This window comes from Myodes glareolus, chromosome 2, assembly GCF_982192425.1.
Source record: "Myodes glareolus chromosome 2, mMyoGla1.1, whole genome shotgun sequence".
In the NCBI taxonomy this organism is placed as follows: domain Eukaryota; kingdom Metazoa; phylum Chordata; class Mammalia; order Rodentia; family Cricetidae; genus Myodes; species Myodes glareolus.
This window is the reverse complement of record NC_142027.1, coordinates 106,284,745-106,301,113: the sequence shown is the minus strand read 5'-3', so window position 1 is coordinate 106,301,113 and position 16,369 is coordinate 106,284,745. Positions and strand designations below refer to the sequence as shown.

The window sequence follows — 16,369 nt, the reverse complement described above, 5'->3', positions numbered from 1 at the left end:
TGCCCATGCTAAGCCTGTCGGGCGAGCATATTTCCCACTTGCTGAGATGGCTATGTTGCTCCAGCTGGTGGCAGCTTGCCCAGTCACAGTGAGGCCATCTGGCTGGGTCTAACCTACAGGGAGCTATGGGTGGCCAACCTGGGTCCTGGGTTAGCAGCTTACTCAGAGACCCCTCCTGTTCCAGTAAACACACATCCGCATAGCCCTATCCCTCCCCGGGCAGTTCCTTGTTCTGGGTACCTAGCCAACGGAGTGTGTGATACCATCTTCCCCTCCTGGAAGGGAAGGCCGACCCTTGCACCTGCCCGCCATACCTGAGTGCTCTTGGGACTGGTGCAACTGGGTTCACCAAATGTGTTCTCTGCTCGGGGGAACAGTGGGTCTAGTACTTTTCCAAAGCACCACCCTGAAGTTGGCCAGAGGCAGATCTTCTGTCTCTGCTGAGCAAAGGCAGCCAGGGTCTGCCAGTCAGAGGTGAGAGTGGCCAGGGGTGCTGGGCAGTAGGCCTCTGAAGGGGCACGAGGGGCATCCAGGTCTCGTAGCAACACTGACTGTAGTGGCTCCAGAGATGTCTCTGCACGTCACTGTTCAGTGGCCTGGGCTTTGTCCCTGGCAGCATTTGGCTCTGAAACCTGGCAGCCCACTGGGAATTCTGCTAGGTGCCAGGCAGATGGTGGTGTTCTGTGCACTTTTCAAGGACCCAAGGAAGGTCCTCTGTTGCCACCCTGATCTTGGTGCAGACCCGACACAGTAGCCCCAGAGGGATCCACCTTGTCAGCATCTTCCCAAAGGCCCAGCTCCTCTCATTCTTGCCTCTTCTGAGCCTACATCTCCTAGGAAACTGTCCTACTGACCTCCAGAGCCTGAGGTAATTCTGTTCTGAGGCACAGACCGGTCACTGCTTTGAAGGTCACAGCCTCAGAAGGGTGGGAAGCAGTTACCAGGAACAGCATGATGTGGAAGAGGCCAGAGCCTACACGGCATCTGTGGTGGGTTCCAGAAGCCTCTGGAGGTTCCAGGCTAGAGCTAGCCTTGGATATCAGAGAGGAGTAGAGTCTAGAGGCTTCTAGGGCCAAGTATAACCTCATCATAACAGATCCCGGTGTACATGGCCTTGCTTCCCACAGGCCAGGGTCTGTTTGCTATGTTTCAGGTCAGCAGAGCACATGGTGGCTGGCATAAGTTACCATGACGACATGATTGAATTGGGTTATTTGTTTGTTTGTTTTGTTTGTTTCGAGACAGGGTCGTCTTAAGTTGCCTAGGCTGATTTTGAACTCACTCTGCAGAAAATAAGCTTTGAACGTGTGACTCCCTCCTCCCCGCCCCCCTGCCTCAGCTTCCCCAGTTCTGGCATAATAGACATGGGCCACTCCAAATAGGAATAACAGGACCGCCACCAGCCTCAAGAACAACACTGCAGAACCGAGGCAGAGTCTCTATGTCTGAGGGACCTGTTGTGGGGGCAACTGGAGTCAACCTGTTGTGTGGCAGCCCCAGAGTTGTCTCTTGGAGAATGCGGAGGGCAAGAGGACAGGTTCTGTGTCCTGGCCCACTTTGGTCCCCTCATGTGCATGCTTATCAAGCCCTTCATGTAACTTACATGAAGTATCTAAAATCTTGGGTCTTCTTCTGGCTGGTGAGGTGGCTCCAAAATGCCAGTGAACCAGTGGCCCCTAGACTCTGGTAGAGTTGGGGATGGCAGTGTCTCCAACCCTGAATACAGCCCTGCTCCCATAGAACCCTGTCCACCAGGAGTTTATGGTAGACTCTGCTATTGGGAGATTACGAGCATCCTTGGGAGAGCTGGGTACAGGCAAGTCAGTATTATGAGTGATAAGGGGGCCAGCGTACAGGAGCCGGAGCCTCTGTGGGATGCCCTTGGCAGTGGCCCTGACTTTGGTTGCTTGAAATCATAGAAACTTGCTAAAATGCAGCTTCCTGGGCCCAGCACTAGGACCCTGGCCCAGCAGGTCAGAAGAGGTGTATGGGGCCCCTCTTTTGCAACAGACTCCTCCACATACATACTCAAGGGCAGTCTGGCTGCTGGTAGCCTCCAAACGGGGCTTTAAGAGAAACTGATTCCTAAGGGTGGAAGCCATCGATAGCCATAATCACGTCACCAGAGTGCTCTGAGAGATCCAGAGTGACCAGCAGCCCACATGGACCCCGGACTTGGCTCTCCAGGGAGTGCACTGAGAGCCAGGGGATGGCTGGTGGCCTGGGGAAAGGAACCTGGCTTGGGTCACTTGGGGGACATCTGAGGACTTTTCCTCCCTTTACCTCACCTCTACCTGTAGACCACTCTGGGCTCTTCTTGTACTCTCTGTTATTGTACAGAAAGGGAAACTGAGGCCTGAGGGGCGAACACCATTCCTGCCCCTCCTCAGGGGCAAGGTTCCACAGGGCAGCATTTTGGGTCCCTCTGGGAAGGAAGAGAGAACAGAATGCCAGGAGTCCCAGGTCAGAACGGACGGAGGGTACCCGAGAGGCATTTAGAACAAGAGAGGTACTCCTCTGCGTGGAACACACTTGTGGTCATTTCTGTGAACCCTTGGGTTATTCCAGAAAAGAAGGTACCCAGGAGCCAGGGACACCTGCGGATTGTGAAGTATATGGACGGTTGGTGGCTGAGGGTCTGGGACATCAGCCAGCTTCCGGGGAGGGGAGAAGGTGAGTTTCTGAACCCGGGGATGCAGAACCAGGAATCAGGTTGTGCCAGAGGCCCTTCCAGGAAGCCACAGGGCTCTAAGCCACTTGGACCTGAGAAATGTCACCTCCTCAAAGGAGCAAGCGGGGGGTGGGGGGAGGGGGAGCGGGGAGAGGCTTAGATTGCGGACAGGAAGGCTGGTCCGCTGCCTGGTGGTCCCCAGTCAGTGAGTGGAGGTGACTGCGTGGACAGGAAGGCTGGTCTGCTGCCTGGTGGTCCCCAGTCAGTGAGTGGAGGTGACCACAGGCTGATGATTGGCTGCCCTCTTGTTCTTTGTCCTCATGCAGCAGTTCCGAGGCAAGGCTCTGGCTGCACTCAGGGTCCTGAGGAGGGAACACCGTCATCCCTGTGCTTCTCCCGGAGCCTGGCTAACAATGCCCTCCAGTGTCACCCTGCCAAGTGCTCAGGGGGGGAGCCCCCACTCTGCTTCTGCCCCCTCGGGATAGAACACACAGAGGAGACAGCCAAGTCAAGCTTCCCAGAAGGGAAAAAGGGCACAGCACAGGCAAAGGCCAGCTGTGGGGGTCTTGGCTGTCCTCCTGGGACACTCAGGAGGTGACAGGGAAGAGAGCTTATGTCAGCAGAAGTGGCCATACAGGTTTGGTGGTTTTCTTTCCTCTTTTTAAACTTAAGTCAGGAACTCAAGTAGCCCAGGATGACCTTGAACTTCTGTTCCTCCAGCTTCTACTTCCCAAGTACTAGGTTATAGGTGTGCACCATTGTGCCTGGTTTATGTGGCACTAGAACAGAACCCAGGACAAACACTCTCCTAACTGAGACACGTCCTCGGCCCCATTAAAATAGGCTGTATTTTAACGACAGGATCCATGCACTCCAGGAGGGAAGTTGCTGATGTGTCCGTGTCCCGTCCCCCATTGTTGATATCCCCACTTCTTTGAGGTTCTTCAGATGGGTGCGGGTAATCAGGCTGCCTTTTCAAGGCTCCCCTTCACAGCCTGACCTGGAAAGCAAGTCCCCCAACAGCCTGCACTGCCTGCTGGGTATCTGTGCATCACACACATGTGCACAGTGTTGATACACACGGAGCTCCTGTGTGTGTAGGTGACAACATGCACGTGCCGGCATATGCATGCCTGTCATGGGTGGTCAGAAGTTAACCATTGCAGCCCTGCACGGACCCTCAGCAGCCACGGCCTGACTCAGCCCTTCCTGGTCCCACTGCAACTCCATGAGACCTGTCCTCAGTGGTCTCTGAGACCCACGTCAAGTGTCCAGTGGATATCCATTCTGCAAGTTTATCAGTTCACCAACACCCTCCCATCTAGGGGCCCTGGGGACATAGCTCAGTCACTAAAGGGCTTGCTGTCCAAGCAGGGGGGCCTTGCTTGGTTCCCCACACCAATGTAAAATGCAGGACATATGGATGCCAATGCAGGGCATCCAGTGCGCATTTGTAACCTCAGCATAGGGAGGCTGAGACAGTCGGATTCCTGGGACTTTTGGCCTAACTTGAGGCCAATGAGAGAGAGATCTGGTTTTAAAAAAAAGAAGAAGAAAAAAAGAAAGAGAGAAACAGAGAAAGAAAGGAAGAAAGCCAAACAGATGGACAGCTCCTAAGAAGCAACACCCAGGATTGTCCATTTTTTATGTGCACACATGTGTGAAGCCACTGCTATTTTCAGACATCAACCTGCAAGGTGTGTGTCCATAGTGTCACACTGCCCCCACACACACCTACACACCCACTCAGCTTCACACATTGACTTCTGTAAGGTTGAGAAAGGGATGCGATTATTGATCAAGTCTTGATCAGGGAACTATCAGAAGTCGTTGGTCCCTGCCTGCTACCTGAAGCCCACCCTAGGCTGCAGCAAGCCTTGTACACACCTTGTATATAAATCTCATCCCTCACCAGTGTGTAGGACGGTGGCCTCACTTGACAGTGGAGCTGAGGACTCAAAGGGCCCAGCAACTTCAACTCTGTGTCTATAAAGAAGGGTCTAGACTGGAAGGTGTGTTTGGCTCCATTGCGGGAGCATCCAAACCTAGACTGTTCAGCGGTGCCCACAAAACAGGCCCTCATTTGCACACCTGGAAAAGAAAATACCATAGCTGTTGAAAGATCTCTCCTGGGAGGTGAGCCTTCAGGCTGTGTTTCCACCTGTCTGACCCGGGGTGGATGTGGGGGTGGGGGGAAGGATTACTTCAGACAGGACACTGGGCATTGACAGGCTAACGATTCCACATCGTTAAGGTCAAATTGCATCAGTGGGAAGACCTTTGGTTCTTGTGGAATGCCACTAACCTTTCAAAGCCACCTGGCTTCGTGTCTTTGGCTGGCAAGGAGACAGGGAGGGTCAAGTGCCAACCCTCTGAGGATTGGTGTTGGTGCCCAGAGAGGATGACTAAGTCAGTGACGTGTGTGTGTGAGTGCATGCGCATGTGTGTGTGCATACACACACATACACAGAGCACACCCAGCATGGGGCTAAGGCCCAAACTGACTGACCAGTGACATGCCTTTGGGTCCAGGGTGGGTACATGGGAGTCCCTGGCCAGCACCAGCTGACCTTTAGACTTCCTGACTTAGGAAGGGCCCTATGGGGATCTAAGGGTTCTCCTGTTCATCCAGCAAACTCCCCACTCATCTCAGCTGGTCTCCCACAGTTCTGAGAGCTCAGAATTACCCCAAGAGTCAAGACCTCATGCCCTTTTATACCAGAAGTAACTTGGGTTGAGAGACTTGCTCCAAAGGGCTCTTAAGATGCTACAGAGAGCTTTTTATGTGTCTGTGGCTATGAGCGACTCCAGACCATCTACCTGAGAGCTACACACAGCCAATACACCTTTTCAAACATTTCGGATACTCTGACCACGGATAAAGGCCTGAGTGTGGTCCACATTCAACCTCACTTTCTTCATGATCAGATTCTAACCTCCCCAGTGTGCCTGGCCTAACACTCACACAGATCCGCCTGCCTCTGCCTCCTGGGTGCTGGGATTAAAAGCACAGGCCACCACAACTGACCCAACTTGGTTTTTATCCCTCACTGGCTAGTAATTCACCAAGTAGCTAGACTGGCTAGCCAGTGAACCCCAGGGATCCTCCTGTCTGCCTCCCCAGAACCGGTTTTCTAAATGCGGGGCCTGATGATCAAACTCAGGTCCTCATGAATCCAAAGCCTGTGCTTTAGTCATTGAGCCATCTCCCCACTGCCTATAATTTATTTCTTAAAGAAACATATGCTTATTTATCCGGGGAGAAGGGTGAGCTGTATATATGCCACAGCACATGTGGAGGTCAGAGGACAAATTTTAGGCATTGGTTTCCTCCTGTCTTGTGGGTCCTGGGGGTTGAGTTCAGATCTTCAGCGTTGGCAGCAAGTACCTTTGTCCATCCCACTGGCCCTTTTACTTACCCCTTGCTGATGAGCCTCTGACAGCTGGTTCACATCTGCACCCACACCTCAGCTTGTCCCCTCCATCCAGAGCGCCTCTCTGTGACAGACTCTTTATCTCTGTTCTCCAGGCAGACGAGAGAGCAGGAGACGCCACCTGACTTTTTTTATTTCTCTGACTACGAGCGGCACAATGCGGAGATCGCTGCTTTCCACCTTGACAGGTGAGTGTTGTTGTTTGGGGGAGGGGGGGTTGGGGTTTTTTTTGGTTGTTGTTGTTGTTGTTGTTGTTTTTGTTTTACTCTTTGGGTGTCTGCCATCCAGCTCCAAAATAAACACACGAAGACTTTTTTTGTTTGTGACTACCCAGCCTTAGCTTGGCTTGTTTCCAGCCAGCTTGTCTTAAATTATCCTTTCTGCCTTTTGCCTCTGGGCTTTAACCTTTCTCTAGTCTATATTCCTTTCTTTCCTTCTTACTCCATGGCTGACCTCTGGCATCTCCTCTCCTTCTCCTTTCCTCTCTCTTTCCTCTTCTGTTTGTTCTCTCTGCCTGGCAGCCCGCCTGTTTTTCTCTCCTGCCTAGTTACTGGCCATTCAGCTGATTAAAAGCTATTTTAGACAGGCAAAGTAACACAGCTTTACAAATATTACATAAAAGAATGCAACACATCTTTGCATCATTAAACAAATGTTCCACAACATAAACAAATGTAACATTTTTTTTTATTTTGTTTTTTGAGACAGAATTTTTCTGTAGCTTTGGAGCCTGTCCTGGAACTAGCTCTGTAGACCAGGCTGGCCTCAAACTCCCAGAGAGCTGCCTGTCTCTGCCTCCCAAGTGCTGGGATTAAAGGCATGCACCACCTCCACCCAATGTAACACTTCTTAAACTAATATTCCACAGCAGGTGAGTCCCCTCCCTTCATACTGCCAAGAGCCATTCAGATCCAGGTTCATCTGTGTACCCAAGCTTGCCACCTATGGAGAGGCCTGGCCTTAGGGATCCATACAGCCACCATCATTATCCCCACAACGGCTCCATGCTAAACCATCACAGGCCCATCAGAGTGTGGGAGGCATGGGGGTACGCACAGGTGTGTGCATGCTTGCACTGGAGGACCTCGGGTATCATTCGGTTAGACTCATTCGCTGGCCTGGATCACCCCACGTAGGCTAGGCCAGTGGCTGGCCAGCTATTGAGCCCCAAGAATTTATCTGTCTCTGTCCCTCAGTGCTGCGATTACCAGCATGTGCCACCATCCTTGATTGCTAGATAAGGAACTCAGGCTACACTGTCTCCCCAGCCTCACGTACTAATCCTGCACACCAGAAAGTGAGGCTCCAGGAGAGCCAGCCACTCGTACCCTTAACCAGAACCAGCCTGCCCTTGTGGCATTTATGATCCTGCTGGACCCCAAGCCCCCTGCACCCAGCAAGGAGCAGCAAGAGCAGATGGCAGATACATTGGGAATAAAGGGGAAAGGAATGAGGGCAGAGAGAAGTTCTGGGCATTGTGGATTTTAACAGATCAGGAAGGCACCTTGGAGGAAGTGGTGTTTCAGTGACAACAGGTGGAAGGCTTCCCTGTCCCTTAAGGGACAGCCCTGACCCAGCAGAATCTGGTTCACTATAGACTCCAGGTGGCCCTGCATGTGCCCTGAGGAGCTCTTCATGAGCCTGACCCTGGGGTCGTCTCTGAGGGGGTACAGAGGTACCCTTATTCAGGCAATAGCAGAGGGATAAGACTCTGCATTCAGTCCTCGAGACCCTCCAGACTGCACCACAGCCATGGCTAGACATAGGCCTTAGCTCAATGACATGGGGCTGGCTAGACTGCAGAGTCCAGGTGCTGTCTCAGACCCTTAAGCCAGAATCTCCTTTCTCACTGGGTCCTGGGAGACTGGTGTAAATCACAGACGTTACCTGGGAACTAGAAATCCCCAGACATTTAAGTGTTCTGAACCCATAACTCTACACCATGAGGTTACTCAAATTACCAGCCTATAAACCAGCCATGGGGCTGGAGAGATGACTCTGTCAGTAAAGCACTTGCACATGGGGTCTATCCTCAGAACCATTTGGAAAGAGGGCATGGCGGTAACACTCTTGCAGTTCTAGGACTGGGGAGGTAGAGATAGGAGGATAGCCTATCTGGATCTTGATAATCAGTCAGTTTAACTCAATCCGTGAGTTCCAGGCTGCTGAGTGACCTTGTCTCAAAAACAAGGTTGACAGCTCCTGAGACCTGAATTCAAGGTGACCTTAGGTGCTGCACCCACATGTCTGAACCCACATACATGTGTACCCACACATGAAGACAGAACCATGAAGCTTGAGGTGACATGATGCTGGCTGCAGCTGTCCTGTGAAGCCCTGGGGCCCCTCATCACGGGAATACAGGCTGTCCTTCCCCTTCTGTCCACCCGTCCACGGAGGACAACTCATCTCTACATCCTGTGTCAGCAGGAAAAAGCTAGCTAGCATCGGGCATCTCCATTTAATTAAGCAAGCGGCAATGTATGCAGAAAGAGCCCCATTAAGAGTGGGTAATTTAATTTAATTTCCTTTTAAATTTAGCCCTGGAATGAGGGCACATTGTAGTTATCAGGCTGGGCCAGAGTCAATGAATGAGACATAGAGGCTTCAATCCCTCCGGAGTGCACATCTTCTTGGCATGATGGTTCTGGGCTGTGCCGAGCCCAAGGGCCTCGTGCGGCAGATGACGGGAGAGGGAGGGTAGAGCATCTGGCCTCTATGGACAGTGAGAATCAGCCCCGGGAGTAAAGATTCCTTTCCCCACCTTCTCTCATCAGGATCCTGGACTTCCGGAGAGTCCCTCCTGTGGCTGGCAGGATGATCAACATGACCAAGGAGATCCGGGATGTCACACGGGACAAGAAGCTGTGGAGAACCTTCTTTGTGTCTCCAGGTAACCTTGCTGAGGACAGGGTGGAGTGGAGGACTAACATGGCTTAGGTCATGTGCTGGCCTTGGTCAACTCTAAGAAGATTAGGGATTAGATTACTCTTCCTGTTGCTCAGATAAAATGTCCAGACAAAAGTGCCCTAAGGAAGGAAGGATTTAGTGACTCACAGTTCCTGGGTCCAGTCCATCATGACAGGGAAGGTGTGGTGTCAGGAGTGTGAGGCAGCTGGTCACATGGCATCCACAGTCAGGAAGCAGAGAGAGATGGATGCTGGTGCTCAGCTTACTTTCTCCATTTTATTCAGTTCGGGATCCCAGCCCAAGGATTAGTGTGCACACTGAGAATGTGTCTTTTCACCTCGTTTAACCTAATCTAGAAACCTTCTTATAGGCATGTGTGTCTCCTAGGCAATTCTAGAACCAGTCACATTGACGATCAATATTAACCATCACAGAGACCATAGGATTCATCTGTGTAGCAGCTATGTCCACTTAGGGTGGCCGTACAGCCTCCAGTGGGTGACATGTATGTGTACCAATCTGCAAACATGTGTCTCTTAGTGACACCTTCCTGTGCCCATACAGAGGAGTTTCCATTGTGGTCCAACTGTACATCTAAGTTGATTGATTGATTGATTGGGTTCTTTGTTGTTGCTGCTGCTGTTAGGGTTTGATTTGGGTTTGGGGAGACAGGCTGACCTGGAACTCATGTATACCAGGTTGGCCCCAAACTCTCCATTTTCCTGCCTCAGCATCCTAAGTGCTCAGATTATAGATGTGGGCCACCACACCTGGCTGTTTCTCCTTGAACTCATGGTCCTCCAACCTCAGCCACCAAAATGCATGACGACAGGTCTGTGCCGCCATGGCTGACCCGCTGTACATTTTTAAAACTCCAGTCTCTCTTGAAAGCCTCTGGTAGCCTGATCACCAGAGCCCTGTTCTCCCAAACCTCTCTAGATCAGAAACAGCCAGAGGGACTGTCACCTGGAGATGTGTCAAGCAGCCTTTCTCTGCAGATGTAACAGCTGGCCACAGATCTCTGGTGCACTGGAGGTCACCACTGGACACCCTGCTTGCCAGGGAGATGTGTGTGGCTGGGGTGTTCACACTGATGAGACTCCAGACTTCACACTGTGAATCCCACATATGCACAGAAACCAAGTCATGTTGTGCTTATCTCTACATGGATGTTCTAACGCTGCTCTCTGGGTTTCCCTGTGTCTAGCTGCTTATTTCAGGTCTCCCTGATGCCCCCTTGGTCTCTGCAATGCCCCTTCCACGTATTGTGTTATTATTTGTTGTTGTTGTTTTTTTTTCCTTTGGGGGTATAGAGTGGCATGTGTGTGTTTATATGTGTATAGTGTGTGAGGGATGTATAGTGTGTGTGTAGCATGTATGGTATTAGTATGTAGTGTGTGTGGTATTTATGTGTGTGGTGTATTATGCTGTGTGTGTCATGTGTGTATGTATTGGTATGTGTGTGTTTATGTGTGTATATATGTATGGGGTGTGTGTATAGTGTGTGTGGTGTATGTGTGTATAGAGTGTATGTATAGTGTGTGTATGATATGTGTGTGTGGTGTATGTGTATGGGGTGTACATCTAGTGTGTGTATGGTATGTGTGTGGTGTGTGTGTGATGTATGTGTATGGGGTGTACTGTAGTGTGTGTGGTGTTTATGATGTGTGTGTGTGTGCGTGTGTGGTGTATATGATGTGTGTGCACATGTATGTGTGTGCATATTTACACGTGTGAACGTGTGTGTGTGTGTGTGGTCGAGTTGACCTCAAAGGAATGACCTCATTACACTACTCAGTCTGTCTCCACTCTTACTGAGTCAGGGTTTCTTTCTGGACCAAAATCTCACCAATTCCTATCATTCTAGCTCGCTAGTTGTCTTTGCCTCCTGAGTGATAATGCTACAAGTGACCTTCATCCCAATCCAGCATTTTCTAGGGCTCAGGACTCCAGGCCTCATGTTTGGTAGTAAACATCTTGTTCACTGAGCCATATCCTCAGGCCCTGTTGTGTTACTGAGATGGGGTCTCATGTGGCCCATGCTATCTCTAGGTAGCAAAGGATGACTTGAATCTGGATCATCCTGCCTTCACCTCCCAAGTGCTGGCATGCCAGGTGTGTGAGGCAACACTTGTTATTTGTTTGTTTGCTTGTTTGTTCTATGTGGTTCCGGGAATGGAAACTGGGGCTTCATTCATGCTAGCCAAGCCCTCTGCCAACTGAGCTACATCCCAGCCTGTTCTTTACTATATATATATTCTGTATGATACATTCTGAAGGGCCCAGAGGTCCCATAGCCATCCTGCAAAGCATAATGAAGTGAGGTGGGGGGTGGGCGTGCAGAGCAGCTGCCCGCACTCTCCTGATAGTGCAGGCAGGAATTCCACCGTGCCTCACACCCCTGCAGTTCCCGCAGATCATCCAATTAAGGCCTTCATTAGCTTTATCTGCAGCCTTGGAGTCGCACAAAAGCCGACCTAAAAGCTCTGGCTTGTCGTCTCTGCAGATCAGCTCTTGCGGTTCTCTTCCGAGCTACGTTCATAAATGTGTCAGAATCGAGGCCGTGAACCCACGCCTCGCTGAAGCTCCACTTCCCCCAACTACCACCTCAGATCCCATTGATAAGAGGAAATAGGGAAGCTGGCTAAGAATGCTTACTGCATAAGCATGAGGGTATGAGTTCACATGTCCCCCCACAGCACCCACATAAAGGCGGGGCATGGACCCTCACCTGCCTGTAACCTCAGTACTGTGGGAAATGGAGGCAGGAAGATCACTGGGATTCCAGTTACAGTGAGAAACACCCAATGTCCATCTGTGGCCTACACACACACACACAGGAAGGGAGGGAGGGAGGCAGAGGGGAGGGAGGGAGACTTCCTTGAATAAGTGGAGACACACATTCATCTACCTTGGTCCCTGGTCCCTGGGACTCTCTATCAAGAGCTGGACAATGCTAGGTAGAGCATCTCTGGGGTTAGCTGTGTGAAAGTAAACCACTCACAGTTGCTTGGGCCCACGAGACAGCCTGCGGTGTAGATAGGAACTTTCCTGAAAGGGCTGACACCCACCTCAGACTGGGACTGCTGTGTTTCTGCTGAGATTCCCACCTTGACCGCTGCCTGCCTCAGCTGAAGGGACTTGCCCTGGTGACCACTCACTTCTGCGGCCCCAGGTCTTAGCATTTTGCCTTCCACTGCCCACAGGGACTGACCACCACACCCCCAGCTGTGCACACCTTTCAGGCACCTGGGCTGAGCTGAAGCCTGACTTGTGTCTGAAGACCTCATGGCTTCTTGTCCTTTGCTGCCTTGTTTAATTCAGCTTGTGTGTGCACTCGTTCACAGTCGTGTGCACTCATTTTTATGTGTATGTGTGTACTCATTCATGTTCGCGTGCACTCATTCATATAGGTGTGTGCACTCATGTTTGTATGTACTCATGTGTGTGTGTACTCATTCATGTTTGTGTGCACTCATTCATATAGGTGTGTGCACACATGTTTGTATGTACTCATTTATGTGTGTATGTGTACTCATTTGTTTGTGTGCACTCATTCATATAGGTGTGTGTGTTCATTATGTTTGTGTGCACTCATTTATATAGGTGTGTGCCCTCATGTTTGTATGTACTCATTAGTGTGTGTGTATTCATTCATGTTGTGTGCACTCATTCATATAGGTGTGTGTGCTCATTCATGTTTGTATATACTCATTTATGTGTGTATACTGATTCATGCTTGTATGTACTCATTTGTGGGTATGCTCATTCATGTTTGTATGTACTTGTTCATATAGGTACCCTACCTCAGGTTTTAGGTCCACCTTGTTTTTTGAATCAGGGTCTCTCACTGGGACCTGGGGCTCACCGATTACATTAGGCTGGCTGGCCAGTGAGCCCCAGGGATCCTCTTGTCCCCACTACCCCAGCACTGTGATGACAAGTGCATGCCACACATTCAGCTTTTTAAATGTGGCTTCTGGGGATGGACTCAGGTCCCCATGCTTGTGTGCCAAGACCTTTACTGACTGAGTCGTCTCCCCGGGCCTGACTGCAGCTTTACATGTGCTTTTCACCCTGTTCTTGGAGGTGGCACTGTTTAGCAGTGGTTGACCTGCAGCCTTTCAAGCCCCAGCACTCTGCTTTTTCTGCTCAGGCCTCTATCCTGAGCTCTCAAGGGAGGACAGGAAATAAAGATAATCCTGGGCAGGTCAGGCAGGGGTCTAAATGCCAGTCACTCAGTCGCTTCTGAGAACACGCCCTTCTGAGGCCAGGCAGGCTGGGCAACGTCACTCACCTGGGCCACCCACGCGGCAGAGCTGCTGGCTCGGCATCCGGGCTGGTGGCAGGGGTCGCCCCCCCCCCCCCCGCTGCAGCTGTGAGCCCAGGTGACACAGCCCCAGAGCTCGCGGACAGCATGTGGATAGTAGGGCATGGGACGTCCACAGCTGGGGACACAGAGGGACTGAACTCTACCTCCTGACAACTGGTGCCCATATCTCTGCCCAGGTCGGGAGGGTCCAGGTAGTTCCCGGTACATCTGTTAGCTTCTCCTGCTTCCCCAGATAGGTCTGTGATGGAGGTGTCACCTTTTGTGTATACGTATGCTTGTCTGTAGGTATGTAAGTGCATGTGGGAGGTGTTTGCATGTGTGTGCTTATGCATCTGTGTGCAGAAGCCAACCTTGGTTACCATTCCTCAGAGACCTTTAACCTTGTTTTGAATCCAGGGTCTGTCTCTCCTGGACCTGGAGCTCACTGAGTAAGCCCAGGGAGCCTTCTGTCTCTATTACCCAGTGCTGGAGCAGTACACACCTACCACACCCAGGTTTCTTTCTTTCTTTCTTTCTTTCTTTCTTTCTCTCTTTCTTTCTTTCTTTCTTTTTTCTTTTTTTCAATGTGGGTTCTGAGAATCTCGCTCAGGTCCTCATTCAGCAAGCACTTTCCAGCTGAGCTCTTCCTGGGGCCCTGTTTGCTTTTAATAAACAAAAGACTGAACTAAATACTCATCTGAGCAGACTGGATGCATCTTTGTTGGTGTGGAGCTCCCTCCCGTCCTCAGCAGGGGACCTTAGCTGATGGCCCTGCTTGCAGCTTCCCACACTGGGTCTATTGGTGAGCCCCAGCTGTCACATGTCTCCTCCCTATATCCCCCTGCAGGTGCTGCTCCCATCAGCTGGCCCACAGCTCCCGGTTTGCAACTCATAGGGAGGCTTGCCAATCAGTTGCAAGTTGTTGGTTGCCCCCCCCCCCCCCGCCGCATGAACCCCAAGAATCTTTCCTGGCTATGTCAGGGGCCGCCAAGGTGGTTCATCCGGCCTGAATGCTTCACTCTTGACATTCTGCAGAGCTGGGTGTCACCGGCCACTCTAAAACACCGCCACCTCCACCTAGCTGTCCCTGCCAGACCGCATTCTGCCCCATCAGCCAGATTTCTTCTGAGAACGTTCCAGATGTCTGGTTTCCGCTGAAGCACAGGCAGGGTCTTGGAGGCAGCTTTGATCTTCCTTTAGAAAAGCCAGGTCTGTTTGGGTTTGCTGTTTCTGCTTTGCTTGCGCTTCTAGATCCTTCCGCTGCCAAAATTGCCATTGCTGCTGCTGAGAGCTAAGTACAGCGGGGAAGTCTTTGATCACTGCAGACAGACACCCTTATACTTTGGAGCAGCTCTGCTCTGGGTCAGTCAGGAGGCGCGTGCCCCTCCCTTCCAGGTGGGGCAGGCCTGCGAAAGCTCCATCCTGGGTGTGGGGTAGCTCCTGGGGGTTCAGAGAGGGCAGAGTTGAGGGCCCCAGCACCACACAGCTGAGAGGCACAGCTGGGCCTCTGAAGCCCCCAGCTCTAAGGAACACATTTCTTTGCTGTCCCCGTTTCTCCTGACATGTCTCACACACCCTGGCTATCTGTGCCTACGCCGTTGGTTTCTGCAAGTCATCCGTGCCTCTGTGACACCAGGTTGTAGGGAGCAGAAGCAGGCTTCCTTTCTTCTTTCAACACGATAGGCTCTGAGCCCAGCTTAGGTAGGGCCGGCGGGCTAACAGAGGCATCCAATTTCATGGTTCTGGCCAACAAGAGACGGGATAGAACTTTCTCTCCTGGAGACGGTTCTTTTGCCTGCCTTCCACTGCTTCTCTGCCCTAGGCTGGGGTGGGGGGTGGCTCAGTTGCGGGCAGCTGGCTGAACTGCATCAGCACCTGGAGCTGCAGTAGGCTAGCCTCCTTTTGATCCTTTCCACCTTAATTACTCAGCACTGACTAGGGAGGGGTGATGAGGCCAAGAAGGGAAGGGGAGAGGAAAGGCAGTGAGCCAGGCCAGCCAGGACTTGTGTGCCCACGGGTGTGTCAGGAATCATAGATAACACATACTCCCTCCTACCCCTGCCCCTTCCAGACCTGGTCCTGGCAATTCTCCAGCCTCCATCCCGACTGATGGCTGTATGGCCTAGGTGGCTTTGCAGAGTCAGTTTTATGGGTTGTCCTCCCACCCCCGCACGCATACATGCACGTGTATGTGTGTCTTAGTTCGGTTCTTATTGCTGTGAAGAAACACCATGACTACAGCATTTCTTATAGAGAAAACATTTAATTAGGGTGACTCACAGTTTCAGAGGTTCAGTCCATTATGATCATGAAGGGGAGCACGGCAGCGTGCAGGCAGACGTGGTGCTGGAGCTGGGAGTGCTTGTAGGTCCTTGCAGGTAACAGGAAGTTCACTGACTGGCACACAGAGGGAAGCTTGAGAAAAAGACCTCAAAGCCCACCCCCATAGTGACACACTTCTTACAGAAGGTGTGCCCTCCAGTCTCCAGGTCTGGATTAAAGGCACGTGCCATACAGTCCCCTCCAACAAAGCCACACTTCCTCCAGCAAGACCACGCCTCCTAATAGTGCCACTCCCTCTGAACTTATGGGGCCACAGACATTCAGACTCCCACAGTGTGTGCTCCGGAAGTTGACATCAGGCGTCTTCCTCGATGTCTATCTACCCATGTCTCTCATGGAACCTGGAGATCCCCGATGGGGCTGGACGGTGTGCCGAGTAAGTTCCAGGGATCTCCCTGTCCAAACATCCCCAGCACTGGGGTTCCAAACATCCACAGTCGTCAGGGAGGTGGCTGAGTTGGTCGACTGCTTACCTGGCACTGATGAAGCCCTGAGTTCCGTTCCCTGTGCCACAGAAACAAGGTGTAGTGATGCATACTGGCAGCCCAGCACTTAGGAACCGGAAGCAGGAGGAGTGGACGTTCAAGGTCAGAGGCTGGGGAGAGAGCTCAGCCTAAAGCACTTGCCTTGCAAGCCCAAGTACCCTAGCTCAACCCCCAGACTCCATGCTTAAAATAAATACTACTTAAATGAATAAAG

At 51.6% G+C, this 16,369-nt stretch overlaps 1 protein-coding gene across 1 annotated transcript in view; it reads left to right on the top strand.

Moving 5' to 3' along the window:
- Fam20c (FAM20C golgi associated secretory pathway kinase) overlaps positions 1–16,369 on the top strand; it is a 53,967-nt gene that overhangs the window by 32,128 nt on the left and 5,470 nt on the right. The window contains exons 4-5 of the mRNA XM_087903358.1: positions 6,201–6,293; positions 8,883–8,998. Of these exons, the coding sequence (XP_087759484.1) occupies positions 6,201–6,293; positions 8,883–8,998 (209 nt within the window). The remainder of the gene's footprint in view (positions 1–6,200; positions 6,294–8,882; positions 8,999–16,369) is intronic.